Source organism: Schistocerca serialis, chromosome 9, assembly GCF_023864345.2.
Source record: "Schistocerca serialis cubense isolate TAMUIC-IGC-003099 chromosome 9, iqSchSeri2.2, whole genome shotgun sequence".
NCBI classification, from domain to species: Eukaryota; Metazoa; Arthropoda; class Insecta; order Orthoptera; family Acrididae; genus Schistocerca; species Schistocerca serialis.
The window spans coordinates 336,606,327-336,634,144 of record NC_064646.1 but is presented as its reverse complement, the minus strand read 5'-3'; the positions used below and the strand labels follow the sequence as shown (position 1 = coordinate 336,634,144).

At 43.7% G+C, this 27,818-nt stretch overlaps 1 protein-coding gene across 8 annotated transcripts in view; it reads right to left on the bottom strand.

Annotated features, from left to right (window-relative positions):
* The window catches only part of LOC126419898 (protein bric-a-brac 1-like), a 459,260-nt gene that overhangs the window by 149,072 nt on the left and 282,370 nt on the right, over positions 1-27,818 (bottom strand). For all 8 annotated transcript variants that reach the window (XM_050087166.1, XM_050087172.1, XM_050087164.1 and 5 more), the window contains one exon: positions 10,290-10,457. In XM_050087166.1, coding sequence (XP_049943123.1) covers positions 10,290-10,457 — 168 coding nt within the window. The remainder of the gene's footprint in view (positions 1-10,289; positions 10,458-27,818) is intronic.

Genomic DNA, 27,818 nt, shown 5'->3' with positions numbered 1-27,818 from the left:
AGAGGCTGCGCGTTAGGCCGCCAGTCTGCTCGAGTTTGCTCAGGCAATAGTCATTGGCGGTTGACTCGATCGGTTGGTCGGTCGCGCACTGAGACACAAGATGACTTGTCCGCCTTGAGCGTCGGCGCATGTGAGGTCGCCACGAGAGTCCAGTGGGCCGCGGCGTATGGCGAGGGGTAGTGACTTCGCGGTCGAAACGAGGGCAACAGGAGTCAACCCACGACATCAGTCTGGCCGATGGGAGCTGCGACGCCGTGAGACGGGAGATCGGCGCGCCTTTCTTCGTCCGCTGAAGCGGCTGGCAGCGGACGGTTCGGGAGAACGATTTTGGGGTGCTGCGCCAGGTCTTCTCGAGAAATCGCAGTTTATTAGTAGCTAAGTGATTGGTGATATGTTGTTTGATTTACTCTTGTTAAATTCTACTTGTTTTCTTGGTGAGGTCACCAGCCGTTTTGCTTTGGGGTCGTCCCACCATTCTTCTCCGTTTGCCCATCCGGGGGAAGGTGGTGGTTTATAAACTGGGTCGTTCGTTTTTCCCTTGTGGACTAGGGTCGGGAAAGAGCAACCTGCGGTTCCGGTTGTTCGGCAATCTCCCTATCAATCTACCGTACGTTAGTAGCTGTCTCTGTCATGTTTGTCTGATTTGGTGTGTTAACGAATTTATTACTTGGAGTGTAACGGCCTAATACCTGAAATATGTTTTGATCTTTGGAAACTTTGATATTATTGCCTATGATCTTGAGATGCGGTATCTGTGTACTGTAGAGCATCTTAACTATTGTTTGGCCAACCTTGTAGAATTTTATATAAGATTGCATTTCATGGGCTTTTATTTAAATGATCATTTTAGTATGTGAAGTTGCCATCCTTTCACCATAAGACTCTTCTTACAAGTTAAAATCAAGTTGCACCTTCGGTTGCAAGGTTAATCTTTTAATTGTGTTTTGTACCATTTACATCCCTCCTACCGGGGTGCATAGTTTGTGTGCTTGTGTAAATTGTTAAAACTCTTAGTTTAAAGTTTTCTGGTGTGTTGCAGATTTGCACCAGTGTAGTTTTTCAAAGGCTGTTGTGAGTGGTCGTAACTACAGCCGTGCCAAAAGAGAGTGGCAAGGTTCTCTGCCCGAAAGCTCATACAGTCAAAACTTGTTTCTTTCTGCCTCTGAATAAATTGTAACTTTGATATTTAGAGGGTGCTTTCTGATTATAATTTTAAATCTGTTTCTGTTAAAAAATGCTTAAAGTGAATAAAATTCCTATTTGTTAAAAAGGAATTAGGTTATGATAGCATCAGTTACTCCCTGGCAACTACTTCCAGGCTTACATAGTGTGATTAAATATGTTAATTTTCTTGATGAATCGCTAGTAAATAAAATAAATTCTTAACAATATTCTTTGAAAATAAATCACGGTTCAATGACCATCTGAGGATAATTGTTTGACAGGTTGATCGTGACAAGTTTTTGTCGAACATCGTCACAGGCGATGAAACATGTGTTCATCACTTCGACCCGGAAACAAAACCACAATCCGTGAAGCGGCGCCACACCACTTCTCTTCCAAAGTTCAAGGCCGCACACGGCTCTTCTGGGGCTCTGAAGGGGTTACTCCGTTTGATGTCCTCCCTCACAGTGCAACGATAAACTTTTAAGTGTATTGTGCAACCTTCTCGAAACTGAAGAAACGACTTCAGCGTGTTCGTCGCCACAGCACCGCAAACGAACTTCTCATTCTCCATGGCAATGCAAGGTCTCACACGTTTGCGTACTCGAGACGAGTTCACGAAACTTCACTGTACTATACTTCCTTATTCACACTACAACTCTGATCTCGCACCTTCCGACTTCCATCTGTATAGCCCAACGAAGGATGCACTCCACGTAAAGCAGTACGTGAATTTTGGGGAGATACTGACGAAACAAGACGTTGGCCCTGGCGTCGTTCGGTACACGGGTGCCAAGCGGGCATAGAGGCTCTCCCGGTAAGGATGTGTAAGGCCATCGCACTCAACGGAGACTGTGCTGACAAATGGAGTTTTGCAGCGAAAAGAGTGGGAATAATATGTGTATTTGAATCCCGAATGAAATAAACCTGCTTTCAGAAAAAAATGTGTTACTTCACTTATTGAACGCTCCCTGTAAGACCTGCTGTCCCAATTACCGGCTACGCCAACTATGGATGATCGTCTTGTGTACCCGATGGCAGCCCATATAATAACGCTGGTGCTCGGTTCGTACGACGATGACGACTGCAAGGTGACAAGGTTCGTTCTCCGCTGAGTCTTTACAAACGGGGACGTGCATCGTGGTGCACGCAGAAGCGGAACTCGTCTGGAAAGACTATTGGTGGCCCTTCTGTCTCCAGTGTTGTCGTTGGGAGCACAAGTGTCGTTGTCTCTGCTGACGCATCGAGTGATAATGATGTTTGGCTTGAAGGGCGCGCCAATGCGCAGTTATCAGCACCCGAACAAATTCCTAATGTTTACACAGTCCAATCTCGCCACTTTCACGAATGATGATGAAATGATGAGGACAACACAAACACCCAGTCCCCGGGCACAGAAAATTCCCAATCCGGTCGGGAATCGAACCTAGGGTCTCGTGATTCATAGCCACTAGACCACGAGCTGCGAATTGGGGCCGTTGAGATCCTAGACGGCTTTGAGTACGAACCTCCTGAACCCATCGATTACAGATTCGCATCGCGGTTTTCGGATTCCGACCAACGCTAGCAACAAACTGGCGGGAAAACAAACTGTAATTTCCATGAGCCAGAATCCTAGCAGAATTTCGATTCACGCCACGAGAAGCCTCTCGTTCTTACATGAGGCATAAAATTATATTCTCACAAACGATATTCAAATGCGACTCCTGAATGAAAAACCCGCTACGCACTTATGTTGTTGTAGTCTTCAGTCCTGAGACTGGTTTGATGCAGCTCTCCATGCTACTCTATCCTGTGCAAGCTGCATCATCTCCCAGTACGTACTGCAACCTACATCCTTCTGAATCTGTTTAATGTATTCATGTCTTGGTCTCCCTCTACGATTTTTACTCTCCACACTGCCCTCCAATACTAAATTGGTGATCCCTTGATGCCTCAGAACATGCCCTACCAATCGATCCCTTCTTCTTGTCAAGTTGTGCCACAAACTCCTCTTCTCCCCAATTCTATTCAATACCTCATTAGTTATGTGATCTACCCACCTATCTTCAGCATTCTTCTGTAGCACCACATTTCAAAAGCTTCTATTCTCTTCTTGTCCAAACTATTTATCGTCCATGTTTCACTTCCATACATGGCTACACTCCACACAAATACTTTTAGAAACGACTTCCTGACACTTAAATCTATACTCTATGTTAACAAATTTCTCTTCTTCAGAAACGCTTTCCTTGCCATTGCCAGTCTACATTTTATCCTCTCTACTTCTACCATCATCAGTTATTTTGCTCCCCAAATAGCAAAACTCCTTTACTACTTTAAGTGTCTCATTTCCTAATCTAATTCCCTCATCATCACCTGTTTAATTCGACTACATTCCATTATCCTCGTTATGATTATGTTGATGTTCACCTTATATCTTCCTTTCAAGACACTGTCCATTCCGTTCAACTGCTCTTCCAAGTCCTTTGCTGTCTCTGACAGAATTACAATGTCATCGGATAACCTCAATGTTTTTATTTCTTCTCCATGGACTTTAATACCTACTCCGAATTTTCCTTTGTTTCGTTCACTGCTTGCTCAATATACAGATTGAATAACATCGGGGAGGGGCTACAACCCTGTCTCACTCCCTTCCCAACCACTGCTTCCCTTTCATGTCCCTCGACTCTTATAACTGCCATCTGGTTTCTGTACAAATTGTAAATAGCCGTTCGCTCGCTGTATTTTTCCCCTGCCACCTTCAGCATTTGAAAGAGAGTATTCCAGTCAACATTGTCAAAAGCTTTCTCTAAGTCTACAAATGCTAGAAACGTAGGTTTGCCTCTCCCTAATCTTCCTTCTGAGATAAGTCGTAGGGTCAGTATTGCCTCACGTGTTCCAACATTTCTACGGAATCCAAACTGATCTTCCCCGAGGTCGGCTTCTACCAGTTTTTCCATTCGTCTGTAAAGAATTCGCGTTAGTATTTTGCAGCTGTGACTTATTAGACTGATAGTTCGGTAATTTTCACATCTGTCAACAACCTGCTTTCTTTGAGATTGGAATTATTATAATACAAAAATAGGTTACACACTGAGGTAACAGGAGTCATGGGATAGCAATATACAGGGTGTTACAAAAAGGTACGGCCAAACCTTCAGGAAACATTCCTCACACACAAATAAAGAAAAGATGTTATATGGACATGTATCCGGAAACGCTTAATTTCCATGTTAGAGCTCATTTTAGTTTCGTTAGTATGTACTGTACTTCCTCGATTCACCGCCATGATTTCATACGGGATACCTGTGCTGCTAGAACACGTGCCTTTACAAGAACGACACAACATGTGGTTCATGCACGACGGATCTCCTGCACATTTCAATCCAAGTGGTCGTACGCTTCTCAACAACAGATTCGGTGACCGATGGATTGGTAGAGGCGGACCAAGTCCATGGCCTCCACGCTCTCCTTACCTCAACCCTCTTGACTTTCATTTATGGGGGCATTTGAAAGCTCTTGTCTACGCATCTCTGGTACCAAACGTAGAGACTCTTCGTGCTCGTATTGTGGACGGCTGTGATACAATACGCCATTCTCCAGGGCTGCATCAGCGCATCAGGGATTCCATGCGACGGAGGGTGGATGCATGTATCCTCGCTAACGGAAGACATTTTGAACATTTCCTGTAACTAAGTCTTTGAAGTCACGTTGGTACGTTCTGTTGCTGTGTGTCTCCATTCCATGATTAATGTGATTTGAAGAGAAGTAATAAAATGAGCTCTAACATGGAAAGTAAGCGTTTCCGGACACATGTCCACATAACATATTTTCTTTATTTGTGTGTGAGGAATGTTTCCTGAAAGTTTGGCCGTACCTTTTTGTAAAACCCTGTATACATATATAGGTGCCGCTAGTATCGCGTACACAAGGTATAAAACGGCAGTGCGTTGGCGGAGCCGTTATTTCGACTCAGGTGATTCATGTCAGAACGTTTCCGTCGTGATTATGGCTGCACGACGAAAATTAACATGCTTTCAACGGGGAATGGCAGTTGGAACTAGACACGTGACAGTCCATTTCAAAAATCGTCGGGTAATTCAATATTCCGAGATTCACACTGTCAAAGTGTAACACTAATACTCAATTTCCGGCGTTGCCTCTCGCCAAGAATAACGCAACGGCCGACAGCGTTCACTTAACAATCGAGAGCACGACATTTGTGTGGCTTGTCAGTGCTAACAGACACGTTTCACTGCGTAAAATAACAGCAGAAATCAATGTGGGACGTACGACGAACTTATCCATTGGATCAATGCGGGAAAATTTGGCGTTAATGGGCTATGGCAGGAACGAGCGGCGCGGGTGCCTTTACTAACAGCACGACACGGCCTGCAGCGCCTCTCCTGGGCTCGTCACCGCATCGTCTGGACCCTAAAAGACTGGTCAGATGAGTCCCGATTTCAGTTGATAAGAGCTGATGTACGGTCCGAGCATGGTGTAGACCCCAAGAGGCCATGAACACAAGTTGTCAACAAGCCACTGTGGCACTATAATGCTATGGGCTGTGTTTATATGTAATGGACCGATCATTGACTGAAAGTGGTTATGTTCGGCTACTTGAAGACCATTTGGTTCTGGACAATTAGAGCGAATGATTTAATCACCCGAATCGCCCGACACTTATCCCATCGAACATTCATGGGACGTTATGAGAGGTCAGTTCATGCACAAAATTCTGCACCGCAAAGTGAATTCTGGACCGCTAAACAGGCAGCATGGCTCGATATTTCTGCTAGGGATTTCCAATGACGTGAGTCCATGCCATGTCGTGTTGCTGCACTATGCTGAGCAAAAGGAGGTTTCATACGATATTTGCAGGTATCCAACGACTAGTGTCACCCAGGGTAAGATGAGCGTAACAAGACCAAAAGAAAGGTAACAAATTATAGTCGAACTAAGTCAGGCGAGAATGAAAATTAGATTAGGAAACCAAAAAATGTAGTAGATGAATTTTGCTGCTCGGGCAGCGAAGTAACTGATGATGGTTGAAGTAGAGAGGATATATAAAGCAGGGCCGGCCGGAGTGGCCGAGCGGTCCTAGGCGCTACAATCTGGAACCGCGCGACCGCTACGGTCGCAGGTTCGAATCCTGCCTCGGGCATGGATGTGTGTGTTCTTAGGTTAGTTAGGTTAGTTAGGTTTAAGTAGTTCTAAGTTCTAGGGGACTGATGACCTCAGAAGTTAAGTCCCATAGTGCTCAGAGCCATTTGAACCATTTTTATAAAGCAGGCTAGCTACAGCATGAAAGCATTTCCGCAAATATGAATTTGTTGACACTGAAACATAAATTTAAGCGTTTGGAAGTCTTCTCTAAAAGCATTTGTCTGGAGGTAGCCTTGTACTAAAGTGAAACGTGGATGATAAGCAATTCAGACAAGAAGAGAACATGAGGTTTTAAAATGTGGTGTTACAGAATTACGCTGAAAATTAGATGGGTAAGTCGCACAGCTAATGAAGAGGACTAAAACTGGGGAGAAAAGAAATTTATGGCACCACTTGACTAAAAGAAGGGCTTGGTTCATTCTGAGGAGTCTCCGAATTGTCAAACTGGTATTGGAGCGTAGTGGGGTATAGGGACAGTATAGGGAGACCAAGAGATGAACACAGTAAGGAAGTTGAAATGAATGTTGGTTGCAGTAGTTATTCGCGGATGAAGAGGCTTGCTCAAGGCAGACTAGCCTGGAGAGTTGCATCAAACCAATATCTTTAAGCATATAATACGTTCCACGCCTAAGCCTATTAATTTTTAATGCAGTAGGATTCACCAATAGAAAATCGATTTTGCACACATCTCTGTATTGGATATTATGAGAAAACTGGTAAAAAAATATTGTCTCTCTCACGATAGTCTCACATCGCCCCTTGATAATGGCTGTTTTCAGTGCTCTTCAAAATTATAATTCTCCGAAATCAAGTAACACACTGCACGAAAATCTACAATTTTGTACTAATTTACTTGTGGTGAAAATTAGTGTGAGATCATTTTGTTGCAAAGGAGACTTAAAAACTTCTGAGACCTGAAGTCTAGAATTAAACTGAAAATAAGACAATTTCAGTAACTACATAACAGCTTATTTTCACAATATTTAATCCTCTCCTGTTTCCATTATCATTTGTGAAAATTAATGGGTGTATCCCGAGCGAAATTATGTGTTATTATGCTTGAGAAAATGTAAGCATGCATGATCGAATATTGTTATTTAAATGTACTAATCCACGTTGCGTTATTAACTGATTTACTGTGAATAATTCCATGTCAGAGGCAACTAGAAACGAACGGAAACGAATGCACATCCGAGAACCTTTACGAGGAAAACCAACAACTGACCTCTCGCATTTTCTCGGTGCTCTTTATTAATAGTGTGCTTCCGGCTGTTCTGCCGAGCTGCTGTTTTCATTTCGTGTTCAACATTATGATGGCCGACCCAGCCGCCGCCTTTAGGTAATGCGAGTTTTGCTCTGCGTGTACTCGCTGCCTTGACTCCTAACACACTGCGAGACCTGGCAGCGAGTACAGAACAGCAGAACTCGCAGCACCTAAAGAACGCGCCTGGGTCGAGCAACGAAATATTGTACACAAAATGCGAACAACAACTCTGCAAGCACACTATTATAGGGTGTTTACTGGGACAAGGAAAAAAATTCCCGTTTAAAAAATATGCTTTTTCCAGGGCGAAAATACACTTTTTCTGTGCTAAGTGACAGTAGGTTTTCGGTAGATTTTCCCTCGGAACTGTAAAACGTATCAATCCTTTGAATGGTTAACGTTTCATACAATCGCGTAGAACTTCCCGGAAAAAGAAAGAAAAGACGGGGCAAAGAAGTTTTGGAGAGACTTTTAATAAAAAAAAAAAAAGAAGTTTTGGAAAGACCTTTGATTTGCAGCAACATATACGCTGCATATTTTCGTATTACGAAAGTATAAATTCGAATTGCACCAAACACTGCGCGTCAGTTTCCGGAGTGTTGAAACCGAGGTTGCGATGTCCTTTTGTAAGCAAGTCATATCTCAAGCCACGAGATCTCGTCAGCCGATGACAGCAGCTATTCAGAGCATAGGACACGTGTTATAGTCAGCCAATAGCAAGATCACTGGTTACATAGCGCGAACACGCAAGAGGAAAAGTTAACGGTTTACATTAATGTTCACAGTACCGCACATCTACAAGAAAAGCTAAGCTTTCACATATAATATTAGTCTTTAAGATTAACACGATACAACAGAAGCTAACCTTTCACATGTAATATTGATCTTTTTTTGCGTGTGTTATACTTCAAGACACATCACACAAATGTGCCAGTAAATTTAAAATTATGACACAAATGTCTCGGCTCGAAATTCTTATAAGGGGCTGGTCCTCAAACTGTTCAGTTTCGAACGCTCTGTGATTTAGATATCCATTCCACTTTCTCACACGTAACATAATTCATCTTGCGTAAAAAGAAATTTACTTTCAAAGTAACGCTTTTCTAACCACTATCCGGAGACTGTTAGAAATAGGTTCGATTTACCATTTGCCAGAGAGCGCCAGAAAACAGGCGTCATTGTGCGTGTGCAACTGCAGTGGTGTAGGAAGCCCGTATGTTCGTGTCTATAAAGCACTAAGAGAGTTTACATTACACCATAAAAGAAACAGGGCATCAGAGGATACTCCAAAGAGCATCGGAATTTCGAAAACCATACTAAAATGCACAACTCGGGTTGAAGTGCAAATTGGCTTTTTTCAGATTCATAATGAAGTAGGTCCCATCTGATATTAAGCTTTTCAGTGTGGTTTTTGGGATGTAAATTTTCTTGGAGTACCAGTACTCTACGATCTCATTTTTGGTTCTTTATTACGGCATAATGCCATATATGGCAGAAGATAACGTGCACTTGAAATTCAGCGAACAGTTGGATCTAGCCAATACTGTAGAATGAAACACTTAGTTTCAAATAAAATGATTGCCTCGGCGAAAAGATTAACAAAGCCAAATTTCTTTAGTAAACTTGCAAAAATAACTTCACTGTTCTGCAGGGCGATTAATGCTTGACTGCTACTAACTTGAAAGTAAAATAAAATCAGAAAACTGAAATTTAAAATTTATTTTTCCCCTCCGTAATAATGTGAATGTATTTTAATTCACTTGATAGCTCCCAGCCACAGAAATCCGTTTTGTTTTCATTTGACGTGGGAGCTGTACACGAATGCAAGCAGTGAAGTCACTTAACGTAAACACGGGTCACGTAGAGGTTAACCCCCTCCCCACAACTCTGTGCAAGCGTGAATCTGGCAGCTAGGGCGCGCGAGAAATTTTTTTGTCGTTTGCATCTGGCTGCTTGCTGCTACTACCGATACAGCTAATAGCCATTAGCCAAACTTCAAGTAGCGGGAGAAGGTACTGCTTATACGCGAGTCAAATGCGCGTGCGCAACAGACCGCTGGCAATTGGTCAAACGAACATAATGTGAACAGTGGCGACGTCATGCTCATAGCAAGCAGTTTATTGTTACGAAGAATTACAGTCTGCGCCCTACGGCCTTTGACATATTTTTACTATCTGCAGACTGTGCGTGCACGGTGTTTTGTTCTCGTAAATTGCACATTTCCTTTGCAACTAAAGTTTTATTTTCTTTCCCTCTCATTTATATTTTATTGCTGCAGTATCATTCTCCAGCAGCACATAAAATAACATTCTTTGCTAGAGAATCAACTCTGCAGTCAAAATTACAAAAATTTAACTGAAAGTTAAAACAATGAAAAATACCCGGAATTACGAAAAATTCCCGGGTTTTTCCCCGTTTTCTCCCGGATGAAAAAATTCCCGGGTTTTTCCCGGATTTCCCGGTTGTCCCGGGTCGTATACACCCTGTATTATAAACAAGTTTTTTCGTTCTGGCTTCAAGTGATGCAGACGCGAGTCGTACTCGACATGTGACACGGCGGAGGGGGGACGGGGGGGGGGGGGGGAGGAGGAGGAACCAGAGAGGCATGTTCTCGGATGTGGGCTGAAGAGATGGTGGCATTTCTCGAGAGCATCTTGGAATCTACATCGAATTCTCGGTTCTAGGACTGCTCAACGCTAGAAGAAGTACTCACCTTGGCGGCGTGGCCATGGTTGCTGCTGATGCTCCCTGAGAGTAGGGCGGATGAAGCGAGATGGCGGCGGCGGCGGCGGCGACGCAGACGTCGACGGCACGTCGGGCGGCTCCTCTTTGATATGCCCCAGCAACAGCGGCTCCTGCGGCCCCAGGAAGCTGTCCTCGACTGCGCCCACAAGACGTAAGAGTATGAATGAACTGTCTACAGTAAGTACATATAAACAAATGGTGAAGAGAAGCTACAGAACTAACAGCGACGAGGACACGACAAAATACACAGAAATAGACAGTAACTTATGCCCGTACGGCAGTTTGTACATAAGAAGAGATGTTTTCCGATTTTGGGTCTAGAAGGACTCTAAGAAACCACTTGGCAGCTGACAAACGACACGCAAGCAGCCTTAGTGGCGTCAAATCAAAAGCTTTACTTCCAAACATGTATATACAAATTTATTCATAAAACACTGTACAATGACGGAAAAAATTAAATTTCTGAAATAAATTTGTCTAGGTAACATATTAAAGCGACTAACATTGCAAGATCACAGGTTAATGCATGCAAAAGTGAAATGTTGCTACGTCAATAACAGGTGAAACCGCCTGAATGTTGAATGCAAACATGCATGCATTGTGTCGCACAGATGTCAGTTTGTCGGATGGAATTCCATGCCTTGGTTGGTTATTACAGGGAAGGTTAATGCTGGTTGTGGAGGATGCTGGAGTCTTAGTCCGATGCTGCCCCATGTGTGTTCGATACGAAACTGGTGACCAAGCGGGCCTAGGCAATGTGCCGACACTGTAGAGCATGTTAGGTTGCAACAGCAGTATGTGGGCGAGCGTTATCCTGTTGGTGAACACTCCCTGCATGGCAACAAAACAGGTCGAATCACCAGACCGACGTACAAGTTTGCACTCAGGGCGCGTAGATGATCGCGGGAGTGCTCCTGCTGTAATGCGAAATCGCCCTCAGACCATTGCGTCTAGCACGCAAATGGTTCAAATGGCTCTAAGCACTATGGGACTTAACATCTGAGGTCCTCAGTCCCCTAGACTTAGAACTACTTAAACCTAACTAACCTAAGGACATCACACACATCCATGCCGAGGCAGGACTCGAACCTGCGGCCGTAGCAGCAGCGCGGTTTCTGACTGAAGCGCCTAGAACCGCTCGGCTATAACGGCCGGCTCTAGCACACACACAGACTGTGTGCATGAACTAAGATGGTCTCCTTTTAACCAACACACCAAGGCGCTCTCTCTCTCTCTCTCTCTCTCTCTCTCTCTCTCTCTCTCTCTCTCTCTCTCTCTCTCTCTCACACACACACACACACACACACACACACACACACACACACACACACACACGCACACACGCACACACACGCACACGCACACACACGCACACGCCACAGATAAGTTGGACAAATCGTAAAAGTGTTGTCACGAGACAAGTTTTGAAAAATCTTCGACTCTGGTAACAATCAGCCTGGTATTTTTGCCAACATCGAGGTTGCCATTTTTGGTCTTTAATCCTTAGCCTTAGATTTTGAGTATATTTCCAGCCTTGCACACATGCCGCAATAACTGCTTTAACCGCTACCTAACGGAGCACCGCCTCTCACAACCAGCGATTCCAGATTTTTTCTCAATTTTGAGGAAACATTTTTTGGGGAAACTTTCAGAGAAAAGGAAACCTTGGGGAAATGTTTGGGTACGAAAATTTCGGTATCGGGGCAATTGGGGAAGTATTTCACGAGGTTTAGAACTTAAATAGTGGCAACTATTTATTCACAACCGATACAAAAGAAATGCGTGTTTGCAGCTGTTACTGTCCTTCAAAGTAGTCACCAGCGATACGTAGAACCCGTTGCTAGCGATGTGGAAGGCGTAGTATACCGTTGGCAGAGCCTGTTCTATTAACGGTGCGAAAGGGGCGGTCTAAAATTATGGTGATTCTCGTGTACGATTGTGATGGTGTTATCCGAAAGCATTACGTTACTCCACAGCAGACCGTCAATGCACAGATTACTGTTCGTTTTTGGAGCATCACTTGCGACCAGCTTTGCGAAAGAAGCGGCGACACTTTCTGCGCAACCCGCCAATCATTTTGCACGACAATGCGCGGGCGCATACGGCGAAAGCTGTGGCTGCTCTGTTCGGTCGATGGGGCAGGGAAATACCGTACCATCCACCATACTCCCCGGACCTAAGTCCTTGTGACTCTGATTTGATTCCGAAGACGAAGGAACCACATCGTGTCATTCGCTTCAGTACTGTTCCAGAGATCCGACAGGCAGTAGACCGCTCCATTCACACCAGCAACAGAACGGGCTCTGCTAACGGTATACTACGCCTTCCACATCGCTGGCAACGGGTTCTACACAACGCTGGTGACTACTTTGAAGGACAGTAACAGGTGCAAACATGTAACTCTTTTGTATCGGTTGTGAATAAATAGTTGCCACTATTTAACTTCCAATCCTCGTATCTGTCTAGTTTTAGTGTTAATGCCGGCTCATGCCGGGGCATGAGTCGTGCTTGGATAGCTCAGTTGGTAGAGCACTTGCCCGCGAAAGGCAAAGGTCCAGAATTCGAGTCGCGGTCCGGCACACAGTTTTAATCTGCCAGGACGTTTCTTAGCCTACTTTCTTGGATCTTCTTCCCTGTGGGCCCCACTTCCACTGTTTCTCTGATGTACTCATTCCTTAGTCTATCCTTTCGTATCACCCCATTCATCTACCTTAACATTCTCATTTCTGCCACATCCATCTTTTACTGGTGGGCTTTTGTAATTGGCCAAGTTTCTGAACTATACTGCATCGTAGGCCTCACCACAGACTTGTAAAGCTTACCTTTCATTCTACAGTTAACCTTCTTATCACACAGTACTCCGCTGTTTCCTCCAGCTCATCCATCCACTATTTATCCTGTGCTGTACTTCCGCCTCCAGTCCTCCATGACTTTGCATGTAAGAGCCTAGGTATTTAAATTTCTTAACCAGCGTCAGTTTTTTCCCTTGCAGGTTAATATTGGCATCCTTTGTACACACACACACACACACACACACACACACACACACACACACACACACACACACACAGTCTTCACCCAGCTAATTCTCATTCCCCTTTCCTCTAGAGCTTTTCCTTTTGTGATACTCATTCCCCTTTCCTCTAAAGCTTTCCTTTTGTAATACTCATTCCCCTTTCCTCTAAAGCTTTTCCTTTTGTAATACTCATTCCTCTTTCCACTAAAGCTTTTCCTTTTGTAGTAAACTCTATTATACGATTTGCTTGAATTGTTGTCTAGCGATCCGAGAAAGCAGCTTTCCTAGGCACCTTACATTAGACGAGTGGGCAGAACATAACACTTGCGACGAGGATGGGATCGTTCGTCAACTTGGCGCATGTATGAATCTCATTTCAGGCTCCGACGGATTGCGCGCAGACATTACAATCAAATTCACCACTGTTATGTGCACGGTGATCCTTTCGTCTCTCTCCCCCCAGAATCACGGATCCCGAGGACACCGCGGCCACAGCATCTGCCACAGGGGGCGTCATCACGACACCGCGGGACGACTCCATGGAGACGGAGCCTCCGCCTCCTCTCATCCTACCGATGGAGCTGGACCCGCCCACGTCTTCGACATTTTGCTATTGGCCTCAGGAGGGGACGCGTACTCTTCTGGTCGTTTTCCGGGGAACGTTTCCGCCAGAAGGAAGGCCGGATGGCGGGGTACGACCGGAAGCCTGACGTCCCCTGCGGCCACGGCTTCCGGTACAGCGCAGTGTCCACCCTCCTGCCTCCCACGCCGTGGTGGCGCTCACTATACTACTACGACGGTCCGTCGCTTTGGGGGCGGGGAGGGGGAGGGGGAATGTTCCGGCGTAACGTCAAGCGCTAGCAAGACGATCAAGAGCGGAAGAGCAGAGGCGGCTGTGAGACGCTGACTGACCCCTCCCTAGGACGACACCGAGACAGGAGCGGCATGTAGGCCAAGGTAAATACGAGGATTAGAACTTAAATAGTGGCAAATATGTATTTACAGCTCATACAAAATAGGTACGTGTTTCATATTTACCATCAAATAATCACTAGCATTGTGTACAACCAGTTGCCAGCGATGTGGAAGTCGCAAGATACTCTTACAAGGGAACCTCCCCATCGCACCCCCCTCAGATTTAGTTATAAGTTGGCACAGTGGATAGGCCTTGAAAAACTGAACACAGATCAATCGACAAAACAGGAAGTTGTGTGGAACTACGAAAAAAATAAGCGAAATATACAAACTGAGTAGTCCAAGCGCAACATCCTGGTTACTGTTAGCTCAGGAACGCCGTGGTCCAGTGGTTAGCGTGAGCAGCTGCGGAACGAGAGGTCCTTGGTTCAAGTCTGCCCTCGAGTGAAAATTTTATTTTTTTATTTTCAGTTTATGTGACAAACTCTTATGTTTTCATCACTTTTTTGGGAGCGATTATCACATCCACAAGAAAACCTAAATCGGGCAAGGTAGAAGAATCTTTTTACCCATTCGCCAAGTGTACTAGTTAGGTGGGTCGACAACATATTCCTGTTATGTGACGCAATCCGTCACCAGTGTCGTATAGAATATATCAGACATGTTTTCCTGTGGAGGAATCGGTTGCGATCAAATGTTTTCGGTCCTTAAGTCTACAAATCGCACGGTTTTTCGATGCGGTCGCAAAACACAGACACTAAACTTATTACAGTGAACAGAGACGTCAATGAACGAACGGACAGATCACAGCCTTGCGAAAATAAGGAAACTAAAATTTTCACTCGAGGGAAGACCACGGAGCTCCTGAGCTCACATTATCCTTGATGTTGCCTATCTTGCACATGGACTACTCAGTTTGTATATTTTGCTCATTTTTTCATAGTTCCACACAACTTCTTCCCGTTTTCTCGTTTGATCGGTTTTTCAAGGCCTATCCACTGTGCCAACTTATAACTAAATCTGAGGGGGGTGCGATGGGGAGGTTCCCTTGTCAGCAGTGCCAGTTGTATTGACAGTTCGAGAGGCGCAGTCTATTGCCCGACGAATTTGTAGCAGTTCTGAAGAGAATGCCGTGAAGTATTTGCTCCAGTTCCGAAATCGAGTTGAACTCAGGAGGGCTTAAGTCGGGGGAGTGCACTAAGTGGTACTGCACTTAACAGCCCCATCAGTCAACCAAATCAGTAACGGCTTGCACTGTACGTGCTTGAGCATTGTCCTTCAAAATGATGGTCAGGTCCTGCACAAAATGTTATCACTTCTGTCTCTAGGCTGGTCATAGCTTGTGTTCCAAAAATGATCATGATGGAGACAGAAGTGATGACACTTTCTGCAGGACCTGACAATCATTTTGCAGGACAATGCTCAAGCACGTACAGTGCAAGCTGTTACTGATTTGTTTGACTGATGGGGACTGCTAAGTGCTATACCACCTATTGCACTCCGTTGACTTAACCCCTCGTAAGTTCAACTGGATTTCTAAACTGAAGGAAACACTTCACGGCAGTCGCTTCAGAACTGCTACAAATTCGTCGGGCAATAGACCGCGCCGCTCGAACTGTCAACACAACTGGCACTGCTAAGAGTCTCCTACGAATTCCATATCGCTGGCAACGGGTTATACACAATGCTGGTGACTACTTAGTAGGTCAGTAAAACTTTGAAACACGTATCTATTTTGTACGAGCTGTAAATAAATAGTTGCCACTATTAAAGTTCCAACCCTCGTATAAGCGCCGCTCCGCACGGCCGCGGCCGATTTGAAGTCGAGCCGACCTATGAATGCTACAGCAGTGACTTGGAACCCATATTCGTTCACTTGTATTACGGATTGTATATACTGAAGAGATTGCTTATGTTTGTTTGTCGCCCCTTGCTTGCGACACGTCTATATCCCACAAAGTTAAGTATAGTAATCATTTCACTTTATAATAAACTTCATGAATACGATTTGCTTGAATTGTTGTCTAGCGACCAGAGAAATCAGCTTCCTTAGGCACCCTATATTAGACGAATGGGCAGAACATAACATTGTTTTGGAATTGGTGAGAGGTATATTCTCGATTTTTGGACTTGCACGAACTACACTGCGCCACTGTCCGTAATCCAAAATGCAGGCAATACTAGTCCAACATCCTTTGTAGTGCTTTCTACGACCCACTGCGTAGTTAGAATGCCCTGTAGTGAGCAGTTGATCTGATATGATGCACTATTTTTGGATTTTTTGATAGTATGACCCCAACGGTATTTCTCTTTATTTTCGAGATAACGTGCATGGATTTCTCCACAGCCACGGGCAGCTTCACGGATTTCGCTCCAGAGGTTTGGAAAAAAAAAATCTCTGTTAAATATACAGATACTCTCTCTCCCCTTTCCCTTCCTCCTCTATTATGTTGGTTAGAACTATTGAGAGAGGCGTAGTTAGGGACCAATGCCAGAAGTGACGCAGTTTTTTTAAGGCCCAAAGTGGCGGTGGAAAATAAGCCTTTTCTGTGTATGTTCCTTTATAATCAAGACAGTGAGAGGAGGGGGGGGGGGGGGAGGAAAAAATTGGTTACAAATTCGAAGGTCGCGGGTTCGATCCCCTCTCAATCATTGGATTTTAATTTGTCACCACTTCTTTCACCTCTGGCAATGTTTGTTGATGGGAAAATTCGGAATCCACGTTGAATTGTGGATCTCCTTATAATTGGTTGGGTTAGTCAGCTCAAAAGTCGGGGAAAGGCAAGGCAGTGTCATGCCTACTAAAGCACTGTGATGTTCAAAACGATCTTCAGATTGATGACCACTTTACTTGCGTTGCAGTAGTAATGCAGAGGCAAGTGGGATTGCAGAGGACGGACATGCGTGGAAAGCACACACCACAACACAGAGTAGAATACGCGCAGGACGCGGTGGCGTATGCGCAGCGACTAATTTTCGTCCAAGGCGACGGCCGAGTTCATACGTTTGTTTGATAGAGGAGGCCAACACCGCCCGCTTCGGCTAGCCAGTGACGCGCTGCGGTGACAGAATCGAGGCGCAGGCCTTGCAGTTTCGCTCAAACGATTTTGCAGAAACTATTTGGTAAAAAAAAAAACATTTTTGCGTAACTTATGGCTTTATATGCCTGCTTCATGATAACGTGCCCATCATTTCGCAAATGGTCATAGTTGTTCTGATATTTGCACTTAAGTGAGACATCGCGCGATCGAAAAAGTTTGCAATGAAAAATAGAGGTCACTATGAGTTTTCATCTGGTGCATATTATATAGTACGTTGCTGCTTGTTAAATTTAGCTAACATATTGAAGTTTTTTTTTAGACTTTGGCGGATATCTCTCTCACCGATATGGAGAGAAAGGTCAGATGTCGCACATACATTTGCGATCGCACGCGCCACCGGTAAGTCAAAATGAAATATCCACAACATTCATCATATTTCATAAACAGTTTGAGATGGCTAAATGAGATTTTTCAAGTAATAGCAGCAGAGAGGTGAGTATTCCGTCATATGGTTATTATGCAAAACTTCGTTATCTACCTTGTTATTCCATTAACTACAGACTTTTCGATGAAGGAATGTATTTTTAAGGGCAATCAATAGCTGGTGAAACGAGAAATGACGTGGATTTTGGAAGAGCATAAGGGAAAATATTACACGTTTCTTTTTATGCTGAGGATACGCTTTTTCATGAGATACTGACATTATTTGTCCTCAGGTCCTCACTTAATGAACTGCTGTTTAAAATTTCTCTCGCAACGACGTCTGCACAACATGTTATTGAGGTGACATTGTCTAAACTTCGCTCTGTTTTGGCAAAACAAGCAAATTTTAACATGGCAACAAAAGAAATCTATGTTTTACTAACAATTCTTCACTCATAAACTTGCAAATTCTTAACACGCCAGGCGAAAATAAAATCGCTGTTTTTCTTGCGTTTCAGCGGGATTATTTTCAAATACTAAGCAAAACAGACGTGACACTAGATCTTTTTGAATGGTCATCATGCAAGTGTGGGCGTGGAGTGATTCCACTTAACATTTCAAAAACAAGCACGGTTGACTAGAACAGAAGAAAGGAATACAGTAGAAGACGAAAGAGAGGTTTAAGAGATAAAATAGTGAAGGCAGTAAAGGATCAAATAGGTAAACGGCAAGGCCTAGTGGAAGTCTTGACAGCAGAGGAGTTACTAAATTTAAAAAAGAAGAAAATACAAAAACGCTGCAAATGAAGCTGACGAAAGGGAATAAAACGAGACTGACAGGAAATGCAAAATGGCTAAACAGAATGGCTACAGGACAAATGTAAGGATTTAGAAGCATATTTCATTAAAAGAAAGGAAGATACTATGAAAATTAAAGACACTTTTGGAGAAACGAGAAGCAGCAGTAAAAATACCAACAGCTCAGATAGAAAACCAGTACTAAGCAAAGAGGGGAAGCTGAAGGGTGGAAGGAGCATAAAGAGAATCTATACAAGGAGATCAATTTGGAAGGCAATGTTACAGAAATGGAATAGGAAGAAGATGAAGATGTTTATCTTAGAACATAGGTTACTCATTTGCGAGCATCGACGAAAATATACCGTCTAATTTGACGTAATGCTCTATAGCTTAAGAAATAACGTTAGTATAAGGACTGGTTGCATAGCGTAATGATTAACGTACTGACTTTACATGCAAAACGATGTGGGTTGTCTAGTGCTTAGAAATTTTTTATTTTCAAATATTTATCGACATTATTTGAACTATTATTTTTTCTATTCCTTTGTATCATATTAGTCATCATATGAAAACATCATTTGCTCACATTTCTCTTCCCATCAGTCTTTTTCCATCTGGAATCTTTGTTCATTAGATTTTGATTGTTGTGCTGTATTAACTTCCATTTCATCCGCGTTACTGTTTTCATTATTTCTAGAATTTCGTTTCACTTATAATCCCTGATTTCGTTTAAGTCATCATCCACGTTATTTTGTCCTTAGTGCAATAAGAATTAACGTTTTAAATGTCTGTATGGCGATTGCCATCCAAAAAGATGTACATTTTGGAATGACAAATACTTTCTTACCACCACTGAACAGTGAATATGAATATATTATTCCGTCTTTTGTTTTTTAACCGACAGATAGGCATTTTCAAATGTTTTCAAATGTTTTAACATTATGACAGACAAATAAAAATAATTAAAATCACATGCACCAAGATTCCAAGTGGAAAAAGAATGATAGGAAGAAAACATAAGAGCAACTGAAGAAGTTAATACACTGTTTACAATGACGTGACAAAGGAACACAAATATAAAATTGCATGTAAACCAAGTAATTGAATAAAAATAGTGATCAAAGTCATTTTGATAGATATTTTAAAATGAAAAAAATTTTCATGAACCTGACGATATTAGAACCACATGCTTCACTTCAGTACCTCAACCATGACGCTATGCAATCATTATGTGAATTAACAATATTTTTTGAGCTGTTGGGCACCGAGCGAAATTCCAAATTTTTTTTCGTCGATTACTCGCAAATAAGGGCTCACCGGGTGAATGGTTACAGAGTGCAATTCCTTGGACCTTGAACTACATCACCATATAGACTGCTCCAAAATATCAATCCCACCACTGGGAACCTCTCTTTGTCGGAGAGGACTTTTGACAATGTTGACTGGAACACTCTCTGACGGTAGCAGGGGTAAAATACAGGGAGCGAAAGGCTATTCACAACTTGCAGAGAAACCAGACAGCAGTTGTAAGTGTCGAGGGGGCATGAAAAGGAAGCAATGATTAAGAAGCGAGTGACACATGGTTGCAGCGTATCCTTATGTTACTCAATCTGTACATTGAGCAACCAGTAAAAAGACGCAAAGAAAAATTTGAAGTTCGAATTAAAGTTCACGGGGAATAAATAAAAACTTTGAGGTTTGCCAATGATACTCAAATTCTGTCACAGACAACAAAGCACCTGGAAGAGTAGTTGAACGGAATGGACAGTGTCTTAAAAGGAGGGTGTAAGACGAACATCAACAAACGCAAAACTAGGATAATGGAATGCAGTCGAATTAACTATGGGGATGACGAGGGTATTAGATTAGGAAATAGTAGTAGTAGTAGTAGTAGTAGTAGTAGTAGTATGGTATTCTGCCTTACGGCAGGTCTTTTCATGGGTTAAGCCCCTTCCACATTTGTCTGTCCATAGCCAGTCTTTTCATTTCTGAATATTTGTCTCCTTTTATATTTTCCAGCATTTGATATCTTCTTTTTCCTCTTCCCCTTCTCTCCACCATTTGTTCTATTCCTTCCTTCAATAAACAGACCCTCCTCAATGTCCAATCCAGTTCCGTTTTCTCTTTCTGATAACTTTCAGCATGTTTGTTTCTTCTTCAACTCCTCTTAATACTTCTTCATTCCTTACTCGGTCTTCCCATTTCACTTTTTCCATTCTTCTCCACATTCACACCTCTAGTGCCTCCAATCTTCTTTCATCTTCCTTCCGCAATGTCCAGGTCTCCGCACCATACAGTGCAACGCTCCAGATGTAACATTTGGCAAATCTTTTCCTCATATCTTTGTTTAGTGGTCCACAAAGTAATTTCTGTTTCCTCTTGAATCCTTCTTTTGCCACTGAAATCCTTTTCCTAATTTCTCTTGAGCAATACATAGCATCCATTATTACACTTCCCAAGTCATTGAAGTTATTCACTTGCTCTATTCCTTCTCCCCCTATTTCCATACGGCATTTTCTCCCCTTTCCTCCAATTACCATGCTTTTCGTTTTCTTCTTCTACATTGATACTCCGCAAGCCACCCAACCCATATTATTCTAATTTTGTGTTTAGGTCATCTAACATTTGTTCCATCTCTCTTGCACTCTCTGCCATCACAACCATGTCGTCTGCAAATCTTATACACTCGACTCTCGAGCCCCCTATACAAACTCCTCTCCTTCCATGAAAACTTTCATTAATAATTTCCTGCAGATATATATTTAACAGTGTTGGTGATAAATAACTTCGTCTTACACCTCTTCCCAGTTCAATTTTTTCACTCATCGCACCGCCTATTCTTACTCTAGCTCTCTGGTTCAAATATAAATTTCTAATTAACCATCTATCCCTCCAGTCACTCCATGTTTCCTTAGGATTTCGATCAGTTTGTCCCATCTGACACAGTCAAAAGCCTTCTCAAGATCAATGAACACAACATACACCTTCCTCTTCTTCTCCATGTACCTCTCCCCTATCACTCTCACTCTCAGTAGCCCAATGGCATCTGTAGTTCCCACTCCTCGCCTGAAACCAAATTGTTCATCTCCTATTACGCAATTCAACTTTTGTTGAGCGTCATCAGCAAGACTTTGAATGCACGCAATATCAGCCTCACTGTTGTATGTTCCTCACACTTTTTGCTGTTCTTTTTCTTTTCTAGAGGTATTAAGATACTTTCTGTAAAGTCCTTTGACCATTTTTCTGTCATGTATATTTGATCACACAATTCAATCGACTCCCTTTTCCCTTCTTTCTCCAACAACTTTAACAGTTCCACAGGAATTTCATCAATTCCCATTGCCTTTCCATTTTTCTTCTCCTTCATAGATGCTTCAATCCTACTAGGTAGTGTTGCATTTCCTTTGTCATCATCTGAAACTTTATCTTGTTCTTCTATCCCAAGGTCTTCTTCACTTGGTGGGGAGGAAAATGAGACACTAATATTGGTTGATGAATTTTGCTATTTGGACATCAAAATAATGGCCTCAGTAGAGAGGATATAAAATGTAGCCTGGCAATGGCAATATTGCTGAAGAGAAATATGTTAACGTCCAGTATAGATTTAAGTAGTGTTTTCTGAAAGCCGCGCGGAGTAGCCGCGCGGTTTGAGGCGCCATGTAACAGACTATGCGGTCCCTCCCGCCAGAGGTTCGAGTCTTCCCTCGGGCGGGCGGGCGTGTGTGTGTGTGTGTGTGTGTGTGTGTGTGTGTGTGTGTGTGTGTGTGTGTTGTTCTTAGCATAAGTTAGTTTAAATAGTGTGTAAGTCTAGGGGCTGATTACCTCAGCAGTTTTTTCCTTAAGAATTCACACACATTTGAACAGTCACACATTTGTTTTCTGAAAGGATTTGTATGGAGTATAGTCGTGCATGAAAGCGAAACATGGACGATAAACCGTTCACACAAGAGGAGAACAGCAGCTTTAGAAATGTGGTGCTGCAGAAGAATACTGAGGATTAGATAGGAAGATCACGTAACTAGTGATGAGGCACTGAATGGGTTTGGGGAGACAAGAAATTTGTGGCACAAATTGACTAAAAAACGGTTCAAATGGCTCTGAGCACTATGGGACTTAACATCTGAGGTCATCAGTCCCCTAAAACTTAGAACTACTTCAACCTAACTAACATAACTAACCTAGGGACATGGACATCACACACATCCATGCCGGAGGCAGGATTCGAACCTGCGACCGTAGCGCTCGCGCGGTTCCAGACTGAAGCGCCTAGAACCGCTCGGCCACACCGGCCGGCGTTTGACTAAAAGGAGGGTATGTTGACAGGACACATTCTGAGACATCAAGGGATCATTAATCTACACTACAGACGCGAAATTTAACCGACAGTAAGAGGATGCTGTGATATGCAAATGATTAGCTTTTCAGAGCATTCACACAAGGTTGGCCTGGTGGCGACACCTACAACTTGCTGACATGAGGAACGTTTCCAGCCAATTTCTCATACACAAATAGCAGTTGACCGACGTTGCCTGGTGAAAAGTTGTTGTGATGCCTCGTGTAAGGAGGAGAAATGCGTACCATCACGTTTCCGACTTTGATAAAGGTCGGATTATAGCCTACCGCGATTGCGGTTTATCGTATCGCGACATTGCTGCTCGCGTTGGTCGAGATCCAATGGCTGTTAGCAGAATATGGAATCGGTGGGTTCAGGAAGGTAATACGGAACGCCATGCTGGATCCCAATGGCCTCTTATCACTAGCAGTCGAGATGACAGGCGTTCGCATGGCTGTAATGGATCGTGCAGCCACGTCTCAATCCCTGAGTCAACAGATGGGGACGTTTGCAAAACAACAGCCATCTGTATGAACAGTTCGACGACATTTGCAGCAGCATGGACTATCAGCTCTAAGACCATGGCTGCGGTTACCCTTGACGCTGCATCACAGACAGGAGCGCCTGCGATGGTGTAATCAACGACGAACCTGAGTGCACGAATGGCAAAACATTTTTTCGGGTGAATTCAGGTTCTGTTTACAGCATCATGATGGTCGCATCCGTGTTTGGCGACATCGCGGTGAACGCACATTGGAAGCGAGTATTCGTCATCGCCATACTGGCATATTACCCGGTGTGATGGAATTGGGTGTCGTTGGTTACACGTCTCGGTCACCTCTTGTTCGCATTGACGGCGCTTTGAACAGTGGACGTTACATTTCAGATGTGTTACGACCCGTTGCTCTACCCTTCATTCGATCTTTGCGAAACCCTAACACTTCAGAAGGATAATGCACGACCGCATGTTGCAGGTCCTGTACGGGTCTTTCTGGATACAGAAAATGTTCGCCTGCTGCCCTGGCCAGCACATTCTCCAGATCTCTCACCAATTGAAAACGTCTGGTCAATGGTGGCCGAGCAACTGGATCGTCACAATACGCCAGTCACTACTCTTGATGAACTGTGGTATCGTGTTGAAGCTGCATGGGCAGCTGTACCTGTACACGCCATCCAAGCTCTCTTTGACTCAATGCCCAGGCGTATCAAGGCCTTTATTACGACCAGAGGTGGTTGTTGTGGGTAGTGATTTCTCAGGACTTATGCACCCAAATTGCGTGAAAATGTAATCACATGTCAGTTCTAGTATAATGTATTTGTCCAATGAATACCCGTTTATCATCTGCATTTCTTCTTGGTGTAGCAATTTGATGGCCAGTAGTGTAGCATTGGATGAGGTGTGGGGATAAAAATTGTCCCGGCGTAAAAGTAAAGCGCCGGCACGACGGTCAGGAACGTAGAGCAGAGAGGGCTGTGAAGACGACGTCAGCCAACCGTACGCTGATGGCCCCTCTCTAGGGAGTCACAGAGACAGCCGTTTCCTCTAGCAGCACCTCCTACAGGTGGCGAAGTGAAGCGCCGCGCCGCCTGACCGCGGACCAGTTGAAGACACCGTTCTACAGCAGGGACTTAGTAACTGGATTGCTTCACTTGTATTAGGAGTTGTGTATAGTGAAGAGATTTTCTTATTTTGTCTGTCGCGCACTGCTTGCAACACAGCATTGTTAATTTTCGAAGCATTGTCATTTATCCTACTGTAATGAAATTCATTAATACGATTTGTTTGAATTGTCGTCCATAGGTCCGAGAAAGCAGGTTTCCAGGTCACCCCATATTCGACGAGTAAGTAGGACACAACAAAAACCATAGAGGAAGACAAAGGGATGAATAAAGTATCAGGTTCAGAAGAATGTAGGTTGCAGTAGTTACTCGGACAAGAAGAGGCTAGCACCACTTAGTACAGTACAGCGTGGAGAACTGCATCAAACCAATCTCTGGACTGAACACCACACCAATATTAACACCAGATATTTATTTTATTAAAAACAGTCTTGATCACGATTTATTTATTAAGGTGACCGGTTTCGACCACTGCTGTGGTCATCTTCAGACCTACAAGTAGTATACAAAGCTTTAATTAGAGGGCTACATACATTAAAGAAAATACATAAAGTTCTAAAGCTATAAGACGATGAATTATCATTGAGTAGGAATCTCTTTGAGCTGGATAATCACTACTGGAGAAACCAGTGCACGTGCTACTATGTATAATGGAGGCTCCGCCCACTTCTGACGGCATGACGTCATTACTAACCAATAAGTCGAATAACAATGTAAAATTTCTTAGTTAAAAGAACATTGTCAAGAAATAAAAATAAACACACACTAAGCTTATTAAACAGCTATTGTCAATTAAGGAGCGTTAAAAATATTTAAATATGTAGGATAAATGAACTTCGGTTTGGCAGTACATGGGTTGGCCTCTCAAGGCCTGTTAGTGAACCATTTGGAACCAGTGGTTGCAATGGTGAAGTTGGACGCCGTTCCAAAGATGAGGCAGCAGGCTTCTTTCCGCTGAAGTTGTAAAGTCGATAGGGGAACTAGTGGTTGCCATGGTGAGGATAAACGCCAGTGCAAAGATGTGGCAGCAGGCTTCTTTCTAACGAAGTTGTTGCAAAAGTGGAATGGCGAAGACTGCCACGTCAGATGATGTATTATTGAGCAGCAACATGTCTTCATTGAAACGATTTTCAATGAGTAGGCTGCAATAATCTTTAGCTGACATGTATACTACATACTGCACAAATACGAAACGAAGTAGTTGTCTATATTTATGAAATACTGTCTGTGAAGTTCGTATGTAGATTGCATTTTTTTAATTACATGTGACAATTTTTAAAAGGCATTGGTATTCCTTAAGTTGTATGCCAGTCTTTTTTACTATTATTTTTATTTGTTTATAGGACTGGCATACATCCTACATATTTAAATAATTTTAACGCTTCTTAATTGACAATAGCTGTTTAATAAGCTAAGTTTAGTGTACGTTTATTTTTATTTCTTGACAATGTTCTTTTAACTAAGAAATTTTACATTGTTATTCGACTTATAACTCATCGGTTAGTAATGATATCATGCCGTCACAAGTGGGCGGAGCCTCCATTATACAGGGTGTTACAAAAAGGTTGTCCGCAGCTCGTGGTCGTGCGGTAGCGTTCTCGCTTCTCGCGCCCGGGTTCCCGGGTTCGATTCCCGGCGGGGTCAGGGATTCTCTCTGCCTCGTGATGACTGGGTGTTGTGTGATGTCCTTAGGTTAGTTAGGTTTAAGTAGTTCTAGGGGACTGATGACCATAGATGTTAAGTCCCATAGTGCTCAGAGCCATTTGAACAAAAAGGTGGGGCCAAACTTTCAGGAAACATTCCTCACACACAAAGAAAGAAAATGTTATGTGGACATGTGTCCGGAAACTCTTACTTTCCATGTTAGAGCTCATTTTATTACTTCTCTTCAAATCACATTAGTCATGGAATGGAAACACAGCAACAGAACATTTGCACTGAAATGAGGATTGACACATTGTTGGATGAACCATTCGCAGAAGTGTATCCGTGGAGGCCAATCAGCTGCTGATAGTGCTTGCACATGCTGTACATGGTACGGAAACAACTGGTTCTCCCGTAGCACTCTCCATACAGTGACGTGGTCAACGTTACCTTGTACAGCAGCAACTTCTCTGACGCTGACATTAGGGTTCTCGTCAACTGCACGAAGAATTGCCTCGTCCATTGCACGTGTCCTCGTCGTTCTAGGTCTTCCCCAGTCGCCAGTCATAGGCTGGAATGTTTCGTGCTCCCTAACACGCCGATCAATTGCTTCGAACGTCTTCCTGTCGGGACACCTTCGTTCTGGAAATCTGTCTCGATACAAACGTACCGCGCCACGGCTATTGCCCCGTGCTAATCCATACATCAAATGGGCATCTGCCAAACTCCGCATTTGTGAACATTGCAGTGACTGCAAAACCACGTTCCTGATGAACACTAACCTGTTGATGCTACGTACTGATGTGCTGGATGATAGTACTGTAGAGCAATGAGTCGCATGTCAACACAAGCACCGAAGTCAACATTACCTTCCTTCAATTGGGCCAACTGGCGGTGAATCGAGGAAGTACAGTACATACTGACGAATCTAAAATGAGCTCTAACATGGAAATTAAGCGTTTCCGGACACATGTCCACATAACATCTTTTCTTTATTTGTGTGTGAGGAATGTTTCCTCAAAGTTTGGCCGTACCTTTTTGTAACACCCTGTATATAGTAAGACGTGCACTGTTTTCTCCAGTAGTGATTCTCCAGCTCAAACAGGTTCCTACTCAATAGTAATTCATCGTTTTATAGCTTTATAACTTTTATGTATTTTCTTTAATGTATGTAGCCCTCTAATTAAAGCTTTGATACTACTTGTAGGTCTGAAGATGGCCACAGCAGTTGTCTATTCCGGTCACCTCAATAAATAAATCGTGATCAAGACTGATCTTAATAGTAAATATTTGTAACGCATTGATCACTGCCACTCCCACAATGTATTCAAAAGTAACATCATCACAGCTCGTCATTTCCCCTAGAGCCCCACGAGTGCTCCGCTGTTGTGGGCAGTCTCCTAAGTTGTGACTCGTGTGAGAGCGACGCGGTAGTACCGTAGTGCACGAGGTGCGGCAGGGCGAGGCGGCGCGCGCGGCCGTGCAGCGCGCTGGCGGCGGCGTCGGCGTCGGGCGGGTGGTTGTGCTGGACGGTGGGCCGCGGGTCCAGCAGCTGCTCCGTCGTGAAGATGGAGCCGCGGCACTGCGCCGCGCGCCGCACGCAGCGCCAGCGCACGCGCCCGCCGCACGCCTTGTGCAGCGTGTACACGTAGCCGCCGTGGATCACCTTGCGCCCGCCCTTGTTCGACGGCACCACCTGCAGCTGCGA